This window comes from Drosophila eugracilis, unplaced genomic scaffold (assembly GCF_018153835.1).
Source record: "Drosophila eugracilis isolate 14026-0451.02 unplaced genomic scaffold, ASM1815383v1 contig_2167, whole genome shotgun sequence".
NCBI lineage: Eukaryota > Metazoa > Arthropoda > Insecta > Diptera > Drosophilidae > Drosophila > Drosophila eugracilis.
The window spans coordinates 2,246,276-2,269,715 of record NW_024573052.1 but is presented as its reverse complement, the minus strand read 5'-3'; the positions used below and the strand labels follow the sequence as shown (position 1 = coordinate 2,269,715).

The 23,440-nt window shown below is 43.6% G+C and overlaps 4 protein-coding genes across 8 annotated transcripts; 2 read left to right on the top strand and 2 right to left on the bottom strand.

Moving 5' to 3' along the window:
- Positions 1 to 74: 74 nt before the first annotated feature.
- Positions 75 to 9,086, top strand: LOC108103644 (protein wings apart-like). 2 transcript variants are annotated; one of them, XM_017209198.2, is made up of 8 exons: positions 75 to 781; positions 1,591 to 2,718; positions 3,466 to 6,063; positions 6,460 to 7,305; positions 7,372 to 7,541; positions 7,611 to 7,699; positions 7,765 to 7,955; positions 8,079 to 9,086. In XM_017209198.2, exons 2-8 carry the CDS (start codon positions 1,672 to 1,674, stop codon positions 8,355 to 8,357), a joined length of 5,220 nt encoding a protein of 1,739 aa, XP_017064687.1. In that variant the 5' UTR covers positions 75 to 781; positions 1,591 to 1,671; the 3' UTR covers positions 8,358 to 9,086. The 2 variants fall into 2 exon arrangements, with proteins under 2 accessions (XP_017064687.1, XP_017064689.1); XM_017209200.2 differs by lacking the exons at positions 75 to 781; positions 1,591 to 2,718 and adding an exon at positions 3,193 to 3,385.
- Positions 9,087 to 9,799: 713 nt separating this feature from the next.
- On the top strand, positions 9,800 to 11,103 carry LOC108103639 (protein bcn92). Its single transcript, XM_017209190.2, has 3 exons — positions 9,800 to 10,042; positions 10,110 to 10,230; positions 10,758 to 11,103. The coding sequence occupies exons 1-3, from the start codon at positions 9,963 to 9,965 to the stop codon at positions 10,833 to 10,835; spliced, it is 279 nt and encodes a 92-aa protein (XP_017064679.1). The 5' UTR covers positions 9,800 to 9,962; the 3' UTR covers positions 10,836 to 11,103.
- On the bottom strand, positions 11,028 to 14,390 carry LOC108103637 (6-phosphogluconate dehydrogenase, decarboxylating). The gene is made up of 3 exons (XM_017209189.2): positions 14,315 to 14,390; positions 14,008 to 14,231; positions 11,028 to 12,434 (listed from the first exon to the last, which is right to left on the bottom strand). Exons 1-3 carry the CDS (start codon positions 14,320 to 14,322, stop codon positions 11,221 to 11,223), a joined length of 1,446 nt encoding a protein of 481 aa, XP_017064678.1. The 5' UTR covers positions 14,323 to 14,390; the 3' UTR covers positions 11,028 to 11,220.
- A 359-nt stretch (positions 14,391 to 14,749) lies between these two features.
- On the bottom strand, positions 14,750 to 18,273 carry LOC108103636 (D-2-hydroxyglutarate dehydrogenase, mitochondrial). 4 transcript variants are annotated; one of them, XM_017209186.2, is made up of 6 exons: positions 18,184 to 18,273; positions 18,082 to 18,114; positions 16,582 to 16,829; positions 16,379 to 16,520; positions 15,473 to 16,166; positions 14,750 to 15,409 (listed from the first exon to the last, which is right to left on the bottom strand). In XM_017209186.2, the coding sequence occupies exons 3-6, from the start codon at positions 16,762 to 16,764 to the stop codon at positions 14,836 to 14,838; spliced, it is 1,593 nt and encodes a 530-aa protein (XP_017064675.1). In that variant the 5' UTR covers positions 16,765 to 16,829; positions 18,082 to 18,114; positions 18,184 to 18,273; the 3' UTR covers positions 14,750 to 14,835. The 4 variants fall into 4 exon arrangements, with proteins under 4 accessions (XP_017064675.1, XP_017064674.1, XP_017064676.1 ...); XM_017209185.2 differs by lacking the exon at positions 18,082 to 18,114; XM_017209187.2 differs by lacking the exons at positions 18,082 to 18,114; positions 18,184 to 18,273 and adding an exon at positions 17,102 to 17,176.
- Between the last annotated feature and the right edge of the window lie 5,167 nt (positions 18,274 to 23,440).

Below are 23,440 nucleotides of genomic sequence, written 5' to 3'. Positions count from 1 at the left end.
GGTAGAAAAAATTATATTTTTTAATGCTCACATATCGATAGTAAATCGCGCACAAAAATGGTCGATATATCGATACTATCGAGAGTGGTTAGCCCAGCTCTAAAAAAGTGTTTCTAGAAAAACAGAGAAAATAAACTTTTTCGTGCATTTTGCCTGTGCAAAAAGCGAGAATCTGTTCGCGTTCGTTTGCCGTACGTATTGCACAACCTCGTGCAATAAATTCGCGCGGATTTTACGACCAGAGAATCGCGAAATCAAAAAAATATTCGCAGCAAGAAGAAGAGCGAACGGCAGTAGCAGCTATAATATAATTGTCGCTGTTGTTGTGGTTGTTTGTGTTGGTGTTAGTGCTAGTGTTAGTGGTGTGTTATGTTGTTGTTGTTGCTGCTGCCTCCTCTGGGATGATGCTGTAAAGTAAAGTAAAAGTGGTGGCAAAAGCAAAAAGCCCGTGTGTGTGCAACGCAAAATACACGCTGCAACTAGGGAGCAAGCGTAAATGATGAGAACGATGGCGATTTGATAGGCCCGCAGTAGTTTCGAATAAAACAAGCTGAGTGTTCGTGGTACAAAAAATTGCGCCAATAAGCAAGAGCAAACGCAAACATCGTTTGTTTTATTGCATTCCCTACACACACACACACAACCACGCACTCGGTCGCATACATATGCGATGCAGCAGCAACAGAGATTTTTTTGACCACACTCACTCACATCCACATGCATCCACGCAGCAAAAGGACAACAACAACAAAAACAAAGATAGTCAAATGTTTAACTTGAGGTGAGTATTGTTTCTGTGGATTAAAATTTCTAAAATTGCAACAGCAAGGTGCAACAAATTGTTTATTTTGGTCTTTTGGTTCGAATTGGTTTTGATTTGATTCGGATGCTCGTGTGTGTGTGTGTGTAAAAATTGGAAATCGCTCGTGCGTGTGTGTGCGTTTGTATGAGCGCGCACTATTGTGTGCTCTTGCTCGCACCCACGGACTCCTTATGAGCGCGCGTTTGTTGTGTTTTGCTGTTGCTGCACTTCTCTCTTTAACTCAGCCAAACAAATCGTTCACTTTTAGTAAAATTCAATAACTGTCCGCAGTGCAAAAATATGAATTAATAGTTAATGATGCTGTAGTAAGGTCCAAATTGTGGTCTATATCCTGCGAAAATTTTGACCGCCTAGCTGTTGGACTCGCGGCAGGGGCATAAGTTCTGTTTTCAGTGAATGGTAAACATTATGTTGTTCTCTTTACTTCTCATCAAACTAGGTTTCTACTTAACTTAAACCATTTAATTTTATGTTTTGAACTAGTGGCTTAAATTGAAATAATTTTGATATTTATATAAGCCTGATATAATTCTCAGAGTATTCGGATTTCTGTGCTCCCTCAGAAGTTCATATGTTAAATCGATATTTCGAAACTATTTTGAACTTGTTACCTAGTTTCAGTTAATATTTCTAAATAGTAAACAGTAAATTTTAAATTAAACAATTTTATACAAATTTCAATTTCTTACTTAATGACCGATGCGTTTGCTGCTGATCTTTACCATACAAAATGACAAATAATATATGTACATATTTCTGAATTGCAGTGATCTGGTTGCCAAGGATTAGAGCCACCATTACAGAGTGAGAGGATACGAGAAGGAGCCAAGGAACCACCGCTAGCGAAGATGTCGCGTTGGGGCAAAAACATCGTGGTGCCGCTGGACTCGCTGTGCAAGGAGAAGGAGAACACCAACCGGCCTACTGTCGCCCGATCCGTGGGGACTGTGGGTAAATGGGGCAAGATGGGCTTCACCTCCACTCGCACCTACACCCTGTCCGCCATCCATCCGATGGCTGCGGCAGCGGCGGCGGCTGCAGCAGCCGCAAGTCCCTCCCAGAGTCCCGCCTCCACGCAGGATCACGATCCCAACGACCTGTCCGTTTCGGTGCCAGAGCCGCCGAAACCGAAAAAGTTCTTCAAATCTAGGAATGCAGCTCCGCCAGAAGTCATAGCCCAGATCATCCAGCAGATGCCCCATTGCGGAGCCAGTGCATCGCCCATGCGGGATCAGTTCTCAACGGGGACGGGAGGTGGTGGCGCCACGCCTACTTCCAGTGCCCAGGAAGCGGTCGGACAGAAGCTAAAGCCGGGCAAGGGCGGCAGTTCCGCAGAGCGGAAGCGCAAGTCGCCCAAGAAGAAGGCATCAACAACGCCATCAGCAGCAGCAGCTTCGACGCCTTCGACGCCTGGTGCGTTTTACAGCGCCTCCGATCGGGATGGTGATGGGCTAAGTGACCCCGCCTCGGATCAGCCGGAGCCGTCCAGTGCCTCGGGCAAACAGAAGCAGAAGAAACCGAAGGAGGAGAAGAAGCTGAAGCCAGAGGCACCGCCATCACGGGTTCTAGGACGCGCCCGCAAGGCCGTCAACTATTGTGAAGTAGAAGAAGATGAGCGCTATCCCACGCCCACCAAGGATCTGATCATTCCGAAGGGGTCGCGCCAGCCGGCAGATGTGGCGGCCACGGCAACTAACGCCTCCGCATCGGAAGCTTTTATCAGCTCCACGTTCGGCAGCCCGGGATCAGAGCCCTCGCTACCCCCGCCCACATCTGCACCCAGTGCACCCGCGTCTATGTCGTCCCAGCTGCCCTCCGTATCTGGCGGCGCGTCAAATCCTCCGAGTGCCTCCCGCACGCCAGAACATCCTCCCATCGTGCTGCGAATCTCCAAGGTAAGTAGCGGAGACCAGCCATAGATAGTATGTTTAGGATCTGTGGAAAACACTTAGGTTTTAAAATTAGTATAGAATTAGTATAGAAATTATGGAATAAGAAATAGGGGAAATTAATCTTAAATCTGTTTAAGCTTAGCTTATATTGGTCTGTATTTAAATCCAATTTTAAATAGCATTTCCACCACGTTAGTGAGTTTCCCTACCTTTTTTTTTTTTTTTTTTTTTGCCTTAGCCCCCATTTCACCACTCCCTTTCCCGATAAATTTCTCCCAGCAAACAATTATCCAACTTCAACAATTAGTCGAGTACCCCGAATGCGATCGCTCTCTCCACCTCTCACTCTCACCCTGCATTCTCTACCAGGTGCTTCGTCTTACTCCTCTCTCCCTCTCGCCCATCTTGAACGCTGTGTGTGGGAAAGGGAAGGCAGCGCAGCGCGCGAAGCAGTGTTAAATTACGCGCGCTTTTACATGGCAAACCAATGGAATTGGAGTCTCTCTGTCGAGTTGTTGGTGTTTTGTTTTTCCTTTTCGCTTCTGCCTCTCTTTTTTTTGTTCCGTTCCGCACTTATCGGTGGCTTCTTGCCCAGTTCGGTTCAGTTGGAGTGTTAATTATCGGGGAACTCGATACAGTGGTCCCCATTTCATTGCCAGATCAGCTAGAAGTAGGCCCCAGCAAGGAGAATTCCAGTGAAATATCCCATCTAACGTGTTTCCTCTTTTTGGGCTGTTTTTTTTTTTTTAGGGTACTTCGCGCTTGGTTAGCACGGATAGCGAGGAGCCGCCGAGCAGCTCTCCCGCTCACCAGAACCAACACAACCTGCTTCCGGTAATAGAGGACGAGACAGCTGAGCGCATCGGAGACGAAACAGTTCCTGCAAGTACGCCAAAAATTACAGTGAAGCCACTGAGACCGCCACCAGCAGCAGCAGATTCGGTGGAAGGATTATCAGTGGCAGGAGGAACAGCAGGCGATTCCTTTGAGGAACGCAAGTCACTGGACCCAAACGAAGACGAGGAGGACGAAGAGGAGGAGGAGGACGAGGAAGAGGAACCGCCAGAGATTAACTACTGCACGGTCAAGATATCGCCAGATAAACCACCCAAGGAGCGTCTCAAACTGATCATCAAGACAGACGTGATTCGCAACGCCATCGCCAAAGCAGCAGCTGCTGCGGAATCCCGCAGCGAAAAGAAGTCCAAGAGCAAGAAACACAAGCACAAGCAGATATTGGCCGCGGGATCTGGAGCAAATTCAGCATCTGGATCCAATCCTGCCGAGCCCAACTCGGAGTTTAAGACGCCTTCACCTCACCTAGCTTTCAGCGAAGCCAATAGTCAGCAAGCACAGCATCCGCCATCTCAGCATCATCAATTGCATCCGCAGCGAGGCTCCACGGTTATATCGCCCACAACTCGATCAGATCACGACTTCGACTCGCAGTCTTCTGTGTTGGGGAGCATCTCCTCCAAGGGAAATAGCACGCCGCAGCTGTTGGCGCAAGCCGTGCAGGAGGACAGCTGCGTAATTCGCAGTCGGGGTTCCAGTGTGATCACCAGTGACCTGGAGACGAGCCAACACTCCTCCCTGGTGGCACCACCCTCGGACATTGAGTCGCGACTAGAGTCCATGATGATGACCATCGATGGAGCTGGCACGGGAACATCAGCTGTTGTGCCAGAGACCCCGCTGCAGGAAGACATACTGGCTGTGCTGCGTGGAGAAGTCCCACGACTAAATGGCAACACAGATCCAGAGCCAACAGAGGAGGAGGATCAACAGCAGCCGAAGAGAGCCACTCGTGGTAGGGGCAGGAAGGTTAATAACAACGCGGATGTACCACCTCCAGCAACGGAGACCAGAACACGAGGCAGGGCCAAAGGTGCGGATGCGAATGCGGCTGCTATTTCGCCGCCGGCACCCAAGAGAAGTACGCGAGGCACTCGAGGCTCTAAAAAAGCCGAGCAGGAAATCGAAATGGAAGTAGACGAAACGGCGACGACTGCGGTGCCAGCGAACGAGGACCAACTGGAAGAAGCTACACCTCTGCCGAGAAGAGGTCGCAATGCTGCAGCCCGAGCCAACAATAATAATTCAGCCAGCGTCAACAACAACATCAACAAGATAGCCGCCAGTCTATCTGCCAAAGCCGAGGCTAGTCGTCTAGTGGAAGGAGCTGCTGTTGGGGCACCACGTAGTTATGGCCGAAAGCGAAAGAACCAGCAGGTGACGCAGGTTCTGCAACAGGAACAGGCGCCCGAAGAAGAGGAAACTCCAGAGGCCGAAGAGGAGCAGCCCACGCCCGCAAAGATTCCACACACCGATCACAGGGAACACTCGCCGGACCATGATCCGGATCCTGATCCAGACGAGCTGTCGAACAACTCAAACAACTCTTCGATGCAGCACGACGGATCCTCCTCCTCACCCCCACCGCGCGATTTCAAGTTCAAGGATAAATTCAAGCGAACTCTTACCTTGGATTCCCAGGGTGCGGCAAATGCGGGAGCGGGAGGAGCGCCGGCAGCAGCAGGAGTATCAGCTGAACCCTCTGGTGAACAACGAGGAGCTGTTAAGTTGGTTATATCGAAGAAGAAAGGTAGCATCTTCAAGAGCCGCGCACTAGTACCATCCGATCAAGCGGAACAGGCGACAGTTGCCAAGCGGCATCTGTACAAGCATAGCTGGGATGCCGCGCTGGAGGCAAATGGCGGTGGTACCGGCAGCGATGCCAGCAATGCCTCGGCATCCGGTGTAGGCGTAGCCGGGGCCAAAGATCATCTGCTACATCATTTGGTGGCGGGCAAATCCGATGGTGATTTCGGTGACAGTCCCTCGTCGAACAACAATGGCTCCTCCAGTGCTTGTAGCAGTGCGTCAACGTTGCGCGGTGACAGCCCGGCTCTCGGAAAAGTGTCGCGACTTGCGACGAAACAGGGAGTGCCAGCCACCTCCACCAGTGTCGATGCGTTTGACCTGGATTTGGAACCAATTGCCGGAGATCTCGATCTAGAGCGCAGTGCAGCGGGAGCAGTTTCTGGCGGAGCGGGTGGAGTAGCAGGCGGTGGAGGAGGAACAGGTAGCGGCGGACCCATTCGCGTCGATCGTAAAACTAAGGACTACTACACGGTCGTGCGAAATGTGAAGACGGCCCACCAGATCCAGGAGATCGGGGAGTACCAGGAAATGGACGATGATGTCGAATACATCCTAGACGCACTCCAGCCTCACAATCCACCTGCGACGCGCTGTCTATCCGCTCTACAGTTGGCAGCCAAGTGCATGATGCCAGCCTTCCGGATGCACGTGCGTGCCCACGGCGTTGTCACCAAGTTCTTTAAGGTGAGTTCTAACAGCTCATATAAGTGAATAAGTTGTTCTTTGGAATTTGATGTTCATTGATTTTGGGAATCGAATTGGATTTTAATATTAAAGATATCAGCTTTCGGCAGGGCTTTAGTCAGAATTGCAGTTTTTTTGTTTTGAAAGCTTGCAAGTTGCTGGATATTGAATGTCTTAATAAACATGGAATATTACTGGGAATCTTATAGTTCTTTGTTCATATGAACCTTCATTAATAGAAGAGCCCGGCTTGTATCAGTATATTATTACTTTCACTAATCAAAAATAATAGTTCAAAATGATAATAGCTTCATGGATTTTCGGAATAAGTGCCATTTTCAATGGAAATATGCAAAATAATAAGGGAAATAATTAATCGATCCTGTATATTTGTAGGCATTATCCGACGCCAACAAGGACCTTAGCCTGGGCTTGTGTACCTCTGCGATCATGTACATCCTCTCCCAGGAGGGTCTTAACATGGATCTGGATCGTGACTCCCTCGAACTAATGATTAACTTACTGGAGGCGGACGGTGTGGGTGGAAGCACGGAGAGTGGACACCCAGATCGAGCAGGCTATGACCGCAACAAGATGAAAGTCCGAGAACTGTGCGAGGAGATCAAAGCGCAGGGTAAAGGCACGCATCTCAACGTAGATTCTTTAACAGTGGGTACGCTGGCAATGGAGACCCTACTCTCGCTGACATCCAAAAGGGCGGGTGAATGGTTCAAGGAGGATCTGCGCAAGCTAGGAGGTCTGGAGCACATTAACAAGACCATTTCGGATTTCTGTAGACCGGTGATTGCCAGCACTACAGAGATTAATTGGCAGCCGGCGCTACTGGACAACATGCAAACGGTGGCACGATGTCTGCGTGTCCTCGAAAATGTAACGCAACACAATGAGGCCAACCAGCGCTACATGCTCACCTTTGGACAGGGAAAAGCTGTGGAGACACTATGCCAACTGTATCGCCTGTGTAGCCGACAGCTTATGTTGCATCCATCGGTGGACTGTGCTGGCAGCAATAAGGAGCATCCGGGTGTGGCCATGAGGGAACTGCTGGTCCCGGTGCTCAAGGTACTGATTAACCTGACGCACACTTTCAACGAGGCGCAGCCATCGTTGGGAGCCGAGTTGCTTGGTCAGCGGGGAGATGTGGTGGATACGAGCTTCCGGCTGCTGCTGCTCTCGGCAAACTACATTCCCGACCACTGTGTCTTCGAGTTAAGCATACTGGTGGGTATCTAAACTTAATCTTCCATATAAGTTCTATATATTCATGGTTGATTTTCCTATCGTTAGGTTCTAACCCTGCTAATCAATCTGTGCATGCACACACTTCCCAATCGGGCCGCATTAATGCAAGTTGCTGCTCCGGCAGAGTACGTGGCGGACAATCCACCGGCCCAAGGAACTGTGAGTGCATTGCAAGCTCTGCTCGAGTACTTCTACAAGTGCGAGGAACTAGCCAGGTGAGACTATAACTTTAATTCTAATGTTTTGGTGTAGTTCATAAATTGTTTATTTTCCCAAACTTAAAGATTGGTGGAGAAGAATACAGACGCCTTCCTCGAGAATAACGAGAAAGGAAAGAAGAAACAAGAAGAAGTGGAGGAGACGGTCAACAATCGTGAGTGTTTAGATAAAAAATCCTCTTTGATCCATACTAATCCCTGGGCTAATCTTATCCAACAGTTCTGCAACGCGCCGGTCATCACATGGAGCATACGCTGAAGGGAAGCTATGCCGCCATCCTGGTAGGAAACTTGATCGCGGACAATGAGCTATACGAGTCTTTGGTGCGACGCCAGCTGCGAGGGCACAGTTTCAAGGAGATTATCGGTGTGCTGGAGAAGTACCATACATTCATGAACCTTACCTCCAGCGTGAGTATTATTTTTCTCTTTATAATCATATATCCTAATTTTACACATCGTTAACTTATTCTCAACCCAATGTAAACTATGTGTATCTAACTTATAATAATTCTCACCCTCCATTTTGATCAGTTGGAGGCAGCCTTTGTGGCGCACATGAAGTCTACGAAGCGCATCATCGATAACTTCAAGAAGCGCGACTACATTTATGAACACTCGGATGAGCACGACAACACCCTGCCTCTAAATCTGGAGACGACGGCGCAAGTTTTGGCCGTGGGAACGGACACGTCGCATACTGCTGCCGCCTCGTGCTCATCCACTACTTCCGCCTCAGCTTCCTCATCCACATCGCCCACAGGATCGACAAGGGTGACACGGGTGTACAAGACGTACAGCAGTCACAGATAATCGGACACGGGATCGGGATCGGAGAGCCATCGCCATTGTCGTTAACCACACCGAAAGCCTGCCACCAAAATAAAATTATGTTGTTTGTGATTATGTAATTTGTTTATGCGTTGATATAGCAACCACTATATGTATGTGTATAGTATGTAATGCACCTAGTTTCAGTCAGCTGTACCCCCACATATATATATATATATATATTTAAACCTATATATATGTATATTAAAGTATATGGCTAAGAGCGTTAGGATACAAAGCGATCTGATCTGTTTATGCGTTTGTATTAACCCAAAGTGATAGCAAATTCTTGAGCATGGTCTGCGTTTTAACTAAAAATATGATATGATATAGAGATTGACGAATTGAAAGCGTGAAAACAAACCCCGAACAACACAAAGATCCAAATCCCCTACTGATATGAGTACGTTATATAGTCATAAGCAATATTAGCAGCTAAACGTCGGCTTACCCTCACGAAAACTTACACCCATGTAAATATTGTTTAAACAGCGATTTTATCTGACGCGACTAGGTTTATTTCGAATGTGTTTTTTTTACCTACTCTTACCTTAAATATTAAATCATTTTTTTATTCGTAAATTTAAAAACGCTCTCGACAAAAAAAACTGCAGGAGAAAGAGCGAGAGCGATCGACATAAGTGTAAAGTGATGGAGGAGAAAATCTAGTTTCGATGAAGAAAATAAAGTTATTTTATTGCCTAAACTTAAGCTAAAGAAAATCTACTTATAAAATTAAAATTGATCAATAAAAATATATATATATATATATAAATATATATATGTATATGGATATATGTGTACGTTTACAACAACAAAAATGTCATATTTAGGCTACAAAATCAGATTTAAAAGAAGCAAGCGCGCGTGCAAGAAAGAAACAATTTCGGGAACAAAATATATATTTATTTTGTGTTTTCAACGAGTACATAATATATTGTTCTTGCAGAAAAAACAAACAGAATTAAAACTAAAATTGAAAAACATACGAAGTTGTATTATTTTGGGAAGTAATACTCAAATTGTTTATACAATATAAATAATTTGTATTCTGGGGTGTTGAACTGCAACAAATTTAAAATGATATATATATCATCCAATATAATGTTTATTATTATATTTTCAAATTCAAAAAGAACCGCCCAATTGGAACGAGCTCTGGTGGAAACCAGCTATCATTTTTTTAGATCGTGTTCATTTCATGGATTATCTTTATGAGGGAAACATAACTAAAACATAGCTCGACGGATTTACTTAACTTGGCCACCTTTGTTTTTTTTAAGATGAATATTAATCTAATTCAAATTAGTTTGATTTTTTTCCAAATGTCAACCTCTAAGACTCACGCACGTGACGTCAAAAATACCACAGTCAGCTGTTTCTGGTATTTTTGTGGAGAGCAAGCAAGTATTTTCCCGCTTCCCACATGTAATTTTTATGTCATCAGGCGGTAGTCCAATTGGCTGTTGCCGCAACAAAAACCGGGGTCAAAACAAAACGCCGGCGTTAACACTTATCAATTAAAAGGCGCTTCAAATCTCCAGCCAAATCTCCTGCTCAGCTGCATCTGGTCAGGACAGGATCAGGATGTCGACCCGTCGCCAGGCTATCACGTTATACAGGAATCTCCTTCGCGAATCGGAGAAGCTGCCCTCTTATAACTTCAGGTAGATGTGGTGAAATAGGGTAAATTATTTAGAGGGCTGAGCTTACAGGGGTTTCTCATATTTGTAGAATGTATGCTGCCCGCAAGATACGCGACACATTCCGCGCCAACAGAGGCATCCGAGATTATGGGGAGATCGATCGGCAAATGGTCGTGGGCCAGCAGAATCTGGAGCTGATACGTCGTCAGGTGAGTCGGTTCCTTGGTTCGTCGCCTGTCACCCCTTATCAGCAATGATACCTTTCATCTTGATGGTCACACACCCAACTACTTGTATAGTTTCTGCCCTGATATGATATATAGAGAGCCGTGGTATTTGGAGAAACGAGTCAGCGTTTACTGACTAAGATCCAATTATCACGTTTTGAAGATAACCAAGTCTGTAATTATTTTTATTTTTACATCTAAATATTTGTATTTCCTTGTTCAAAACGCTTGAAGTGATCTCAAAAAGAAAATATTGAACTTAATTTGAAGATAACCACTCTTCTCCTTATCAACTATCATGTCAGCTGGTGAAGAAGAATCAATAAAGATTAAAAAAGAATATAGTTTCCAAACTAAATTTTACTTTTGATCGTTGTCTCGCATATCCAATGGGTAAATGGGAAATCCAATGCCTCGCATTGCCCAGTTAAATAGAAAACGAAAGTAACCATTTTAGCCCCTTTTTTCTTATCAGTCGGTCGAGTTTATTAACCTTTGAATGTCTATAGGTGATCATCGGGCACCTGTACAGCGCCGACAAGCTAGTAATTGAGAACAAGAAGACCTTAAAGCCCTCGGATGACTGAGGGAAGCACGAGCGAAAGAGGTGGTAGCTGAAGAGAGTACAATAGCAAAGGAAGAGGAGCATGAGCTGTAGCAGGAGGCGTTTCTAATTGAAGACACAACTCGAAAGACTCGATCACACACAACACAACACACCACACATATTGTTGATTTTATAGGGCACTTTGCATCCATCAAACCAAGAATCGAAATCATTTGCAAGCAAAAAAAAAAACACCAATTTAATGTTATGTTTAACAACAAAGATGAAATTATATATACATACACATATATTAATGGTATAAATAAGTACTAAAGTACTCCAGAAAAAAAAAAAGAAACATCTAAAGACCCCGGCGCCAATGACATGGAATGTGAGAGCGGTGGAAGAGGAGGAGAAGGTGGAACCTACGCCTGGTAGGTACTGGCAGACACATTGCCGCCGGTGCCCGTCCAGTTGGTATGGTGGAACTGGCCTTCCTCACCCAGCAGCTCATAGGTGTGGGCTCCAAAGTAATCACGCTGGGCCTGCAGCAAGTTGGCGGGTAGCTTGGCTGTGCGATAGCCGTCATAGAAGCTGAGAGCAGTGGACAGGGCCGGGACGGGGATTCCCCAGCGGAATGCATTCGCCACAACCTCACGCCACGAGTCCTGGCCGCGATCAATGGCCTTCTTGAAGAAGTCATCCAGCAGCAGGTTCGACAACTGTGGCTGCGACGTATACGCATCCTTAATGTTGCCCAAGAAGACGCTGCGAATGATGCAGCCGCCGCGCCACATCAGCGCAATGCCGCCGTAGTTCAGCCTCCACTTGTTCTCGCTGGCTGCCTCACGCATCAGCATGAATCCCTGGGCATAGGACACGATCTTGGCGCAGTACAGAGCGTGCTTGATGTCGTCGAGGAACTTGGCGAGGTTTTCGACTTCCGCCTTGGTGGATGGTCCCTTCAGCAAGCTGCTGGCCTGGACACGCTCGTCCTTCAGAGCGGAGAGGCAACGCGAGAAGACCGCCTCGCCAATTAGCGTTACGGGTACTCCGTATTGCAGGGCAGCAATAGCCGTCCATTTGCCCGTGCCCTTCTGGCCGGCGGTATCACGAATCCGCTCCAGAAGATGTCCCTTACCGTCCTTGTACTTCAGGATATCACGCGTGATCTCGATGAGGAAAGAGTCCAATTCGGCTGAGTTCCATTTTCCAAACTCCTCAGCCATCTGGTCAGCCGATAGTCCCAGGCTCTGCATGATGTGGTAGGCCTCGCAGATCAACTGCATGTCACCGTACTCGATGCCATTGTGCACCATCTTAACGAAGTGTCCTGCACCTCCATCGCCCACCCATTCACAACAGGGCTCGCCGTCGGCCTTGGCGCAGATCGCCTGGAAAATGGGCTGGATGAGGGGCCACGCGGCTTCATGACCACCAGGCATCAAAGAGGGTCCATGTCGGGCACCCTCCTCGCCACCACTCACACCGGATCCCACGTAGAGAAGGCCCAGTTTTTCCAGCTCGTCGCAGCGACGGGATGTGTCCTGGTACTCAGAGTTACCGCCATCGATGATCACATCGCCGGGCGAGAGCAGCGGCACTAGCTGCTGGATGAAGTCGTCAACCGCACTGCCGGCTGCAATTAGACAGATATTACATATGATGATTAGAATATAGTTGTTATTTATATTCATTCAACATCTACTTGATATTTCCGTATAAATCAATTCTATTTCTTACACCATTCACGCGAGTGCCAGGTTCTTTTTTGATGAAGAAATCATCGATTTAGCCAGAAAGTAGAGCGTGCGATTGGACAAGGTCAGTTGGCTGATTTTGGAAAGTCACTGTTTTGCTTTGGAGGTCACCGTGAGGCGTCCCTTGTGCTGGGTGAGCACTTCTCCAGCGCAATAGAACCAGATAAGGCCAACGAGTCGTGGCGATAATAGCATTGATCTATCTAACTAGCGGTCGTTGGTTGGTGAGACACACCAGCGGTCAACATTTTGAAACTGTGGACTTTATGTTTGGTAATCGATGAAGCCCAGCAAAGGTTTTCTTTATGATGATGACAAGCGTTTTGATATAATCTACTATTATCTCTATCCATACATATCAAAAAATCCAACTTGTATTCTAGAAAGTTCCTTGCAAATTAGAATAAAATTGATATACAATTACCCTTGGTCTCAATTCCATTTTGGGAAAGTTCACACGACTGGTCATGCAACTTTCGGATATAAATTCAGTAATAAGCACTGAGTAGTTATATTTGCGACCTGAACTGTATGTAGAAAAGGCAATCCGCGAACAAAATGAATCACTCGCCTTGCAACTTGCCAGGAAGGTCGGCGGGACAAATGATCATGTGTAAGGAAGATTTCGGATTTCGGCCTAGGCCAATCCGAGGAAATCCCCCTTCGGAAATCGGCCATTGTGTGTGACCTATAATGAATGTCAAAGATTTCTCTCTGCGCCGGTGTTTTTGTTGCTTTAGCAAAATCAAAAGGCTAGGTAGGAAGGTGGAGATAAGCCGGGCACGCCGATCAACGTACGAACTAGAGGTGAGTGGAATTTCGGTCATGCGAGTATGCCAGACGGAAGCGTGAGTGACCTGGAAATCAGCTCATGCGTTCGAAAATGTGTTTTTGAAGAATGATTGTTGGCAATTTAGCACTGCTACAGCTAAAAATATATGGCTAAATTAGGCAAAATCGAATGTTCTGGCAATAAGCCTGGCTACAAAATTGGGTTTTTATATAAAATATATGTTTTTGTTTTTTAAATATATTGTGACTAACCATTTTACCATTTAAGAAGCTGTTTCGTAAAATGCAAACTATATATAAATTTATTTAAGCTTCCAGGAGAAAATATCGTAACCCAAAAACACCCATCTCTAAGCATCTTTACAAAAACAACCGCTAAACCAAGCTTTGAGTTAAAATCTCTGATCAATGATCTCTGAACGTTGTTTTTGTTGTTTCTCCTACTCTTGCACCTTATCCACCTGTTTATCCTCTCTTCCCCTTTGCACATTGCAATATGAACCGCGAAAAAATTCGTTTGATGACTTTGCTTTGACTTCCACTCGCAAAAAGCGCGCACACATGTAAGACTGAGTCACTAACACAGCGAAAACGGAGCGATCGCTTACAGGTTTTTAGATTTTTCGTTTTTTTTTGGAATTATTTGAATTAGCAACTCACCCTTGACTAGCAGCATGACCTTGCGGGGAGTTTTCAGCTTGGACACCATGTCCTTCAGCGAATCGGCGCCAATCACGTTGGTGCCTTTAGCCTCATTGGCGAGGAACTCTTTGACCTTGGCCACCGTGCGGTTGTAAGCGCACACCACAAATCCCTTCTCATCCATGTTGAGTATCAGATTTTGGCCCATAACGGCCAGGCCAATGAGAGCAATGTCCGCTTGTCTGCGAAAATCCACAAAAAAAATTGTCATTAAAAAATATTGAAAACAAAAACAAAACGAAAAGGGCTAACTCTTCTTACTCACCCGCTCATGTTTAGTGTGTGTGCTTATCGTGCGGTTTCTAATTCAACAATGAAGCAAACTCCCCAATGTTACAATTTATATATGACACTGTTAAGTGCCAGTCCGCCGATCGATAGTTGGCGCGATAGTGTTACGTATCGATTAATGTTAAAAAGCTCTGCACACTAAGCTTTCAGAGAGCGGCTAATTCAACTGATCTTATTTATTATTGTATACACTGTGATTTTAAGGGCATACACTGCTGAGATTCAAAGATACGGAGATTCTTACTAAACAAATTTAATATATGATATCTTGGATACATTGTTGTTATGCGATTCTATAAAAAATTGCCATTAATGTAATGCTATAATCTGATTTAAATGCATTGCTATATTCCGATTTAAACCAATTTACCAATATTTAAGATTTCTTCTTAAGCATTTCAGAATCAGATTGCAGTTAATTATAAACAATTTATTATGCGTTTACGGAAAATAAAAAAAAACAGGACTGTAGACTTATAAATTAAGACCTCCGACTTAGTTGAGCACTTTGTAAGGATTGAGAATACCGTTGGGGTCCAGTAGCTTCTTCATGTCGCGCATATAGCTAATGGCTACTGGATCCTTGGAGTAGTGCAGGTAGTCCTTCTTCAGGAAACCAATGCCGTGCTCCGCACTAATGCTGCCCTTCAGCTTGGAGGTGTATTCATAGACAAAAGGCTCCACCCGTTTGTAGATCTCGTCGTTGAACTCGTCGCAGGAGACGTTCAGGTGTAGATTGGAGTCCCCCAGATGACCATAACCGCAGACAACGGTTGCCAAAGGACCGCACCTCTCCCGCATCACGTCGACAATATTGTAGAAGTCTCGCAGAGGCAGCGAGATGTCGTACTTGAAGCAGAAGCTCTTCTCGATCAGGCCTAAGGGCACCATTTCGCGGATCTTCCAAATCTCCTGCACCTTTCCAGGATCACCGGTCACGGTGCCATCCTGGATTTCACCTCGCTCCATGCCATCGCCAATAAACTTATTGATTTTCTCCTCGTCGTGATCGCCATTGCTGCCCGATGTCTCGATCAACATATAGAAGGGAAAGCCGGAAATCGGGGAGCTTTTTTCAGGGTTCAAAAAGGATTAGTAAAGTTTAAAATGGAGTTTGATACGGCCAACTTACTTAAGGAACTTGAACTGCTGGAGGGCAGTGGTTAAGGCGCGTTCGTCGATCAACTCGCAGGAGCTGAGGATTTCGCCCAGATTCCGCTTGGCACTGACAAAGGTCTTCAGGACATCGTCGAAGGAGTTAAGGCCAATGAAGGCTACGTTAACCGCTCGCGAGGAATGGGGACAGAGCATCGATAGCTTCGTGACGACGCCCAGTGTGCCCTCCGATCCGATGAACAAATGCTTCATGTGGTAACCCGTGTTGTCCTTCTTGAAGTTGGACATTAGGTCCAAAACCTGACCGGTGGCCAGCACAGCCTCCACACCCAAAACGGATCCATGTAGATTGCCGTAACGCACCACACGTACTCCACCCGCATTGGTAGACACATTGCCACCGATGTGGCAACTGGCCTTGGCGCCCAAGTCCAGCGGCACCGTCAATCCCACCTCCTTGGCCCTCTGGTCGAAGTTCTCTAGGATACAGCCCGCCTCCACAACGGCGATGCCGGTGACCTCGTCCACAGATAGGACCTTGTTCAAGCGCGCCAGCGATAGCACGATCTCGTCGCAAATGGGCACGGATCCGCCCACCAGTCCAGTATTTCCACCCTGGGGCACCACCGCTAGGCGACGCTCATTGCAGTATTTCAGAATGGCGGCCACCTCCTCTGTGTTTCCGGGTTTCAGAACCAGCTTGCTGTTGCCTAATCATAAACAAAGGAATTACTTGGCGGAGGTAGTTCATTTTCCCCTAATTTTATCTCCATTTTGTAATAAAAAGAAAAACTAAAGAAAAAGCCACGTCTCTATTATCAGAATACCTTCAGAAACTCTGAGTAGGTTTATCTTAGAAAATAGGAATACTTTCGAGAGCACTGAGCACTGGTATCTCCACATAGTCAAGAAGATAACTAACCTCGAATCCTTTTGAGGAAGCAGATGTTGTAACCCTCCAGGTCCTCGGTGAGGACAAAGTTTTTGCCCAGGAGCTGCTCAAAGTGCGCCACATCCTTGTCCGTCAAAGTGGCGTAGTTGCCGCGCTGCACATTGTCCGTGATCTGAAATGGAGCAGTATCTTAGAAATAACTTGGGGCAACAGCAGTGAAAGGGAGTTCTCACCTCGGTGAGTTCAGGAATTGGTGCCCCGCTGCCCGCCATTGTGCGCACAGTGGTTGCGATGTAAGGGGTGTTGAATGTGGGGTGAGTGGCGGCCAGGGCGGCGCGAGTGGTGGGTCGCCTCATCAAGGTGGTGGCACCGGCGCTGGCCAATCTGCGCACTTGCATCAGCTGCTGGAATCTCATTCTGAAGGGTTGTTGAGCTTAAGCGGGCGATCTGTTTCCTTCGTTTGTCTCTGTTATATAACTCTCTGAAATGAAGATGAGGATTTTTAGTAAAATAATTATGTTATATACTATATATGATTTGCCACGAATTTCACTTCTTTATAATAAATTTGTCTGCTTATTACATTTTCTCAATTAGAATCTTTACTAAACGTTTCTGTTATTTTTTATTATATTTTATTGGCTAATCAGAGGAGCAGAATTTTCTTAGCCACTGTCTTCGATTAGACGAAACCCCAAACTGCCGGACTTCCCCGGATCGCCTGGATGCTTATCATATTATCACGCCACTAACCATGAGTTGTGGACGCAATCTTCTCCTCAACGCGGACCGTATCGCACTGATAACATGGCTCCCAGGAAACCGAACTTTTCCACTAGACCCCTCGGGCTCCGAAGCTATATCACTATATATGACACTGTTATCAGTCCGTCTCGGCTTTGCGCGTGCATAAAAAAATTAGCATATTTATTTTGGACCACGCACACACTGACACACACCTAGGTTGTAGTCTGGTTGATCTGGTTTGAAAAGTGCAACCCACAATCCGCAGAGTCAAGATCTTTATGAGGCGACGCAGATTATCGCTGGCAGGTAGTTTCCCAACCGACGATGATCATAAAACCATTTGGGTCCAGGGACGAAATGACTCTACCTGGAGTATCTGCACCACCAGGTCACTGTGGATTAGTTAGGACAAATCTCTTGCATTATAATGTTGAGTGATTTGGTGTGAAAATGTTGTTATTCGAAAAGGATGTTTAAATATTTTAAGGGGGGCCGACTGGGATATAGGATATCTATCAAATAAATGTATCTATAAAGTATTAAACTAAGTGAAGAACATCTTAGATTAAAATCGAAATACTAGAAAGTAAACCGTTTTTTAACAGCCATCCCTGATTAATTTAAGATTATTGTTTATTTATTTTCTCTGTTCTATTTTTCCGACCTTTCCCTCTCTCTCTCTCTCTCTCTCTCCCGCTCTCTAAGTTGATTACGTCAAAAGATTGGAGCTTTTGTCTCTGCGCCTGTGTGAGTTAAACCGCACGTGTGTGTGCATAAACAAGTAACCATAAACAACAACATAGGGTTAACAGGTAGCTGATAAGAGCGATAACTTTATCAATTGCCGTGTGCGTATGTAAACCGGTTGTTAAACAAATGACAGCAATGTCATTGCAAGTCCATAAAGGGTTTTATTGGTATCCTTTATTTGCATATCACTTAGGAACTATTCATTTCGATGCACACTCAAGCACACACACACTCACTCAACGGGAGAGCCGCACGCGCCAGTTCCCTCACTGGAAAGTAGAGAGCCAAAACCAAACTCAGCAACTAACTTGAATCTTTTTTCTGTAATTACTATTTACCGATGTTCTCCTAAGGATAATCACTTTATCCATAGACACTCCTTTGTGGGAAATCTCACTTGGAACAGCGTGTAAACCGGAACCACAACAAACCGCAACTGAAAAATAGAAACGCAAAAGGGGGCCAAATCATTTAAGAGATAAGTTGAGCCCCCCTAAACCATATGATCGCTGAGTGAAAGCTTTCCATAAGCGAAAAAGAGAGAACTGAGCTTTCCGATTTGGCGAAAGAGAAAAAGCTAATTCAGTGGCGTAAGCAGAAATTTGCCAAGGTATGTTATAAAAAATGGCATATATTTTGAATTTTTAACTTTGAATGCAGATCTTCTATGACTTAAAAAACAAACTCAACGTAATATCACATTCTATATTTGAACCAACATTGACTTATTTATGAGCAAATGCCTTGACTTTGAGGGGAAAATCGGGATAAACGGAATTTCACATTTTTGATAAGGCGTCTTTTTTTTGCGAAAATTTTAAAAATTTGACATTTTAAAGTGTGGATGCAGATCGACTACGATTTAAAAAACAAACTCAACGAGGTATGACATTTGATATTTGAGCTATTATTGACTTAGTTATGAGCAAAGTAAAGTGACTTTGAGGGGAAAAATTGGAGTAAGCAAATTTCGTATTTACTATAGTCATCATCTTTTTTGCGAATAATTGCAAACATTTGGCATTTTAAACTGTATTTTTGAAACTGCAATTTTGAAAAGCATAAGAAAACACGCTCAACGAGGTATTGCATTCCATATTTGGACCATTATTGGCCAAGTTATGAGCAAAACACTGTAAGTAAGTAGTAACAAAAATCGGATTTTCGATAAGGGGTATCATCATCAACATTTTCGAAAAATGGCCTAAATTTGGCATTTCAAACTGTGAATGCAGTTTTGATAAGCATAAGAAAACACGTTCAACGAGGTATTACATTCCCTATTTGGGCCATTAATGGCCAAGTTATAAGCAAAACACTGTCGAGTTTGGGAAAGCCAAAATTCTCATTTTTGATAAGGGGTTCATACAAATTTTCGAAAAATGGCCCAAATTTGGCATTTCAAACTGCAAATTCAATTTTTATAAGCATAAGAAAACATGCTCAACGAGGTATTACATTCCATAATTGGACCATTAATGGCTTAGTTATGGACAGACATACTGTCGTCTTGGGGGGAAAATGGGAGTAACCAGTTTCCACATTTTCGATAAAGGGTAACATTTTCAAAATTTGCGAAAAATGTAAAAAAATTTACGTTTTAAACTGTGATTGCAGTTTTCCTAGGATTTAAAAAACAAACTCAAAGAGGTATGACATTCTATATTTGGACCATTAATGGCTTAGTTATGGGCACAATACTGTCGTCTTGAAAAGAAAATTAGCAGTAAGCAATTTTCGCATTTTTGATAAGGGATAACATTATTTATTTCGCGAAAACTGACAAAAATTGATCCTCTCAAAGTGTGAATACACTTATGAGCTTAACAAGGTCTGACATTTTATATTACGGCAATATTTACCTTTTTTCTGTTTAAAACAGTGTTTCTTAAATTAAAATATAAGCACTGCGACTTTTCACAAAACTAATCCACACTTTTCTTATGTTTATTAGTTCTTACTAAGTAAAATAACACACACAACTTTTCTATAGCAACTGTTATACTGTCTCTCGAATTCACCACTCCACCACAGGCCACGCCCAGTGTATCTGCTAGAATACCCCACCTCTTTCCTGTCAGTATATCGCCAACACTTTCCCTCTCGCAGACTGCAGAATGATGCTGTCTCAGTTGCACCTTCCAAAGAAAAAGAAAAACTTCTTTCGGTGGTGTGCCCGTTTTTTATTCGCTTCGATCTTCCGTCGGCATTGTGTGTTGCCAATTAGCAGCGTCTTTTCTAGACGGTATTCTTGTTGTTGTTGTAGTCAAAGCAAAATGGAGGTCTTGGAATCCGGATTATAGTTTCAGTTCTTGGTTAAAAAACTCACCAAAATATTAATAAAGGTGAATAAAATCTTTTTTATTCAATGGAATGACGCTGAGAATCTCTATTTGTTTTAAGGGTGGCAATGTGATTACTTTAGGATTACAATCTATCAATTGGTTTTCCATTTCAAATATCGCTATCTTGTTTAAATTAGAGCAGTCTTCTTAAGAATACATAACCGAAACTTAAGGATTTATCGAAAACATGTATATATAAGTTAATAATTTAAATATTTGTAATGTTCTTATATTACATATAATAATACTACCACGCAGTGACTAAATCCTAGAGGTTTTAATTGAGTTTAATTGTATTTACTAAAGCCAACACCGTTATACTTAAAGTTGAGAGTTTCATTCGTTGTTTTCCTTTTGACATTTGTAGGGCTGCCTTTACACCTTGAAAAGTTAATTTGTTTTCGATTTGGAAAACATATTTATGCTTGCTATACGTAATCTGCAATAACATCTGAAGCAAATGAACAGATCCACTTTTTACATTTTAAGATTGTGACAAAGGAAATAAGAATTTTTACTTCGTTTTTAGTAGCTTTGGTATGTATGGTCATTTAAGTTTTGAAACTTAAAACAAAGTCTTAAAACAGTTTATTTATTAACGTTTTACATGCATTCCATTATGGTTTTATGTGATTACACATAGGCTTATTATGATGTATATATAAAATATATGAAATTGAGATCATAGAAATCAATATCCATCTCAACATTTTCTAAACGACATGGAAACATGCGAAGAATATGAGCTGTTAAGGCGATACCGAATAGGTTGCCCCTAGGGAATGAACTCGACACGGTACCCCCTCATTTTTCCACAGTCCCAACAGATTGTTCACACCCCTAATGAGCTTAGGGGTTGGATTCCAAATTCGGATATCCGAATTGTTTGTCTTTTGAGGGTAATTGTATCTTGTTTTTTTTTTTTTTTTGGGAAATCGCCTTGTCCGACGCAAAGAAAAATGGTGGAAAAGGTTGGTTTGATTCCAAAGGTCGTGGCGAAGTGCAAGTGTCAAAGGGTTCAACCCTTTTTCCCGGCTTCCTGTTTGTTTTGAAAAGGATCATATCGAATCTCAAATTTTAGTACAGTTTCGAGAGGTATTTTTTTTATAGTTTTTCGTTATCAATATTAGTATAATATTATCTTTTGGTGGCTTTAGGGTTGCATTTAATATTGTTTAAGCTTTAATTTCCAAAAAACCTCTAATCATGAAAACTTAAATTAAAATGAATATGCTTATTATTTACACAGTTTTCAGTAGTTAACTCTTAGAATTTTGTTTTTCAATATTTTACTGCATCTTTCCCAATACTCCAGCAAACCAATTTTGATTAATGTCCCCTGAAATCTTGTTTGAATTTACTTAGGACACGGATTCGGGGAACTTTGGATAGTCCATAGCACTGTCACATATGTAGGACTCAAGGGACGACGGAAGCATTTCATCCACTACGATATTGAGTTCAGAATCGATCCCAATTTTCGAGGACTTCCTGCTTACGCTGCACATGACAGGTCAATTAAGTGTCCTCGAAGGACAATGGCAAACATAATGCCTAGGGGTGAATTGGTAACAATGGAGAATTGGCGATAATAAAGAAACTAGGGGCTGTTGAAGAAGGAAACATTACGGATTGCAATTATTTATTATAGGGGTTTGGTCCATCAAACAATACGAAGTGTACTAAAAAGTCAGCTGTAAATATACAATTTTTTTGAAGAATAAATACCTTTTCATATGTACATATGTATAATAATAACTATATTTGTATATCTTGAGATACAATTGGCATATTATAATGCTTCTTGTTTTGTATCTGGTTAATAGATATCAGATGAGAAAAGCTAAACACATTATCTGGTGGAATAGCTTCCATTTATTTTGTGGTGATCCTTTAGCAATCCATTTTCATTTCTAGCCACGCCTTATAACAATAAAACGTCAGCCGACTTCGCTGTCGCTGGAACGGACTTCATTACGTCTGCAATAAGCCCAGCAACAACACAAACAACCTCTTTTGTTTATCACTTAAACGCACACCAGCGCATATACACACGCATACCCGTTAGTGTATGCAGATGTTGATCTTTCCAACAAAAATGGTGAAGGAAATTCTAACAATTGCCAACAGCAACTATACAACACCAGGTATGAACGTGTGCGTGTAAGGCAAATGCGCCAGAGCGAGAGGCAATGTGCGAGTGTAAGGAAGCACGCGGAAAGCAAAGTACGCTCATTAGACATTTGTAATTTTAACGAAATGTTTTCACTTGCTCTCTCGCTGACACCCCATTATCCCCATTTAACAATAACCCAATAAGTTGGGCGCATGCTCGACTTCTTGTACAGTTGAGCGCGCGAGGAAGTGGTGAAGCAGCCAAATAACGGAGGTGGCCGCAACTAATAAGAAAAAAGCTCAGCAAAAAAACGAACAAGCCCAATAGCTAGTTGAACCCACACACAACGCACAAACACATCAAAGCAAAGTAGAGAGCGAGAGAGCAAAAGCACTTAACGAGCATGAAAATAATATGGCGGCAGCAAAAAGCCAAAACAAATAAGACGAAACGTAATTCTGTCGAACCCAACCATCAAAAAACAACAACAGTAATCGCAATAATGAACGTTTGTTGTTGTTGGATGGGGTGAGGAGGGAATGAAGAAGACCAACAAGAGGCCATACAACTACACCTATGTATGTATGTATGCACCCAGGCAAACACAAAATGAAAAACGAAATACGAGAGTCAGGCACAGTGGGACGGAGGTGATAAATATTTTGCTTAAAATAAATATATATAATAATAAAAAAATGTATATTACTGCAAAACAATTAATACCAGTTTTCCTTTCCTTAACGAAGTTTGATAATTGCAGCACAACATTTTTTTGTCTTGGCTCATACTATAGATCTTCAAAAACATCTTAACCACTTTCTTTTCTTAGTAATTTTATTATATTTCCATATTGTCATCAATACAGTTACCAATGAAATGGCTCCACTGTTCTTAGGCGACAATGACTACAGCAGAGTAGAAGCCTATGACAATGGATCTCATACCAGTGTTCGAAAGAGTGAGTGAAATAAGCATTTCGCTCTGCCTCTGCGCATTCGGTAGACCCCCCTTTCAGAAACATCGTCTGTTTCCGACAAGCACAACTAATAATAAAATAAAGCCGATCCGATCCTATGCAAAAAAGAAAATGAGGGAGGGAGAAAAAAAGTAGAGGCAGTTGGTAGTAGGTAGTGG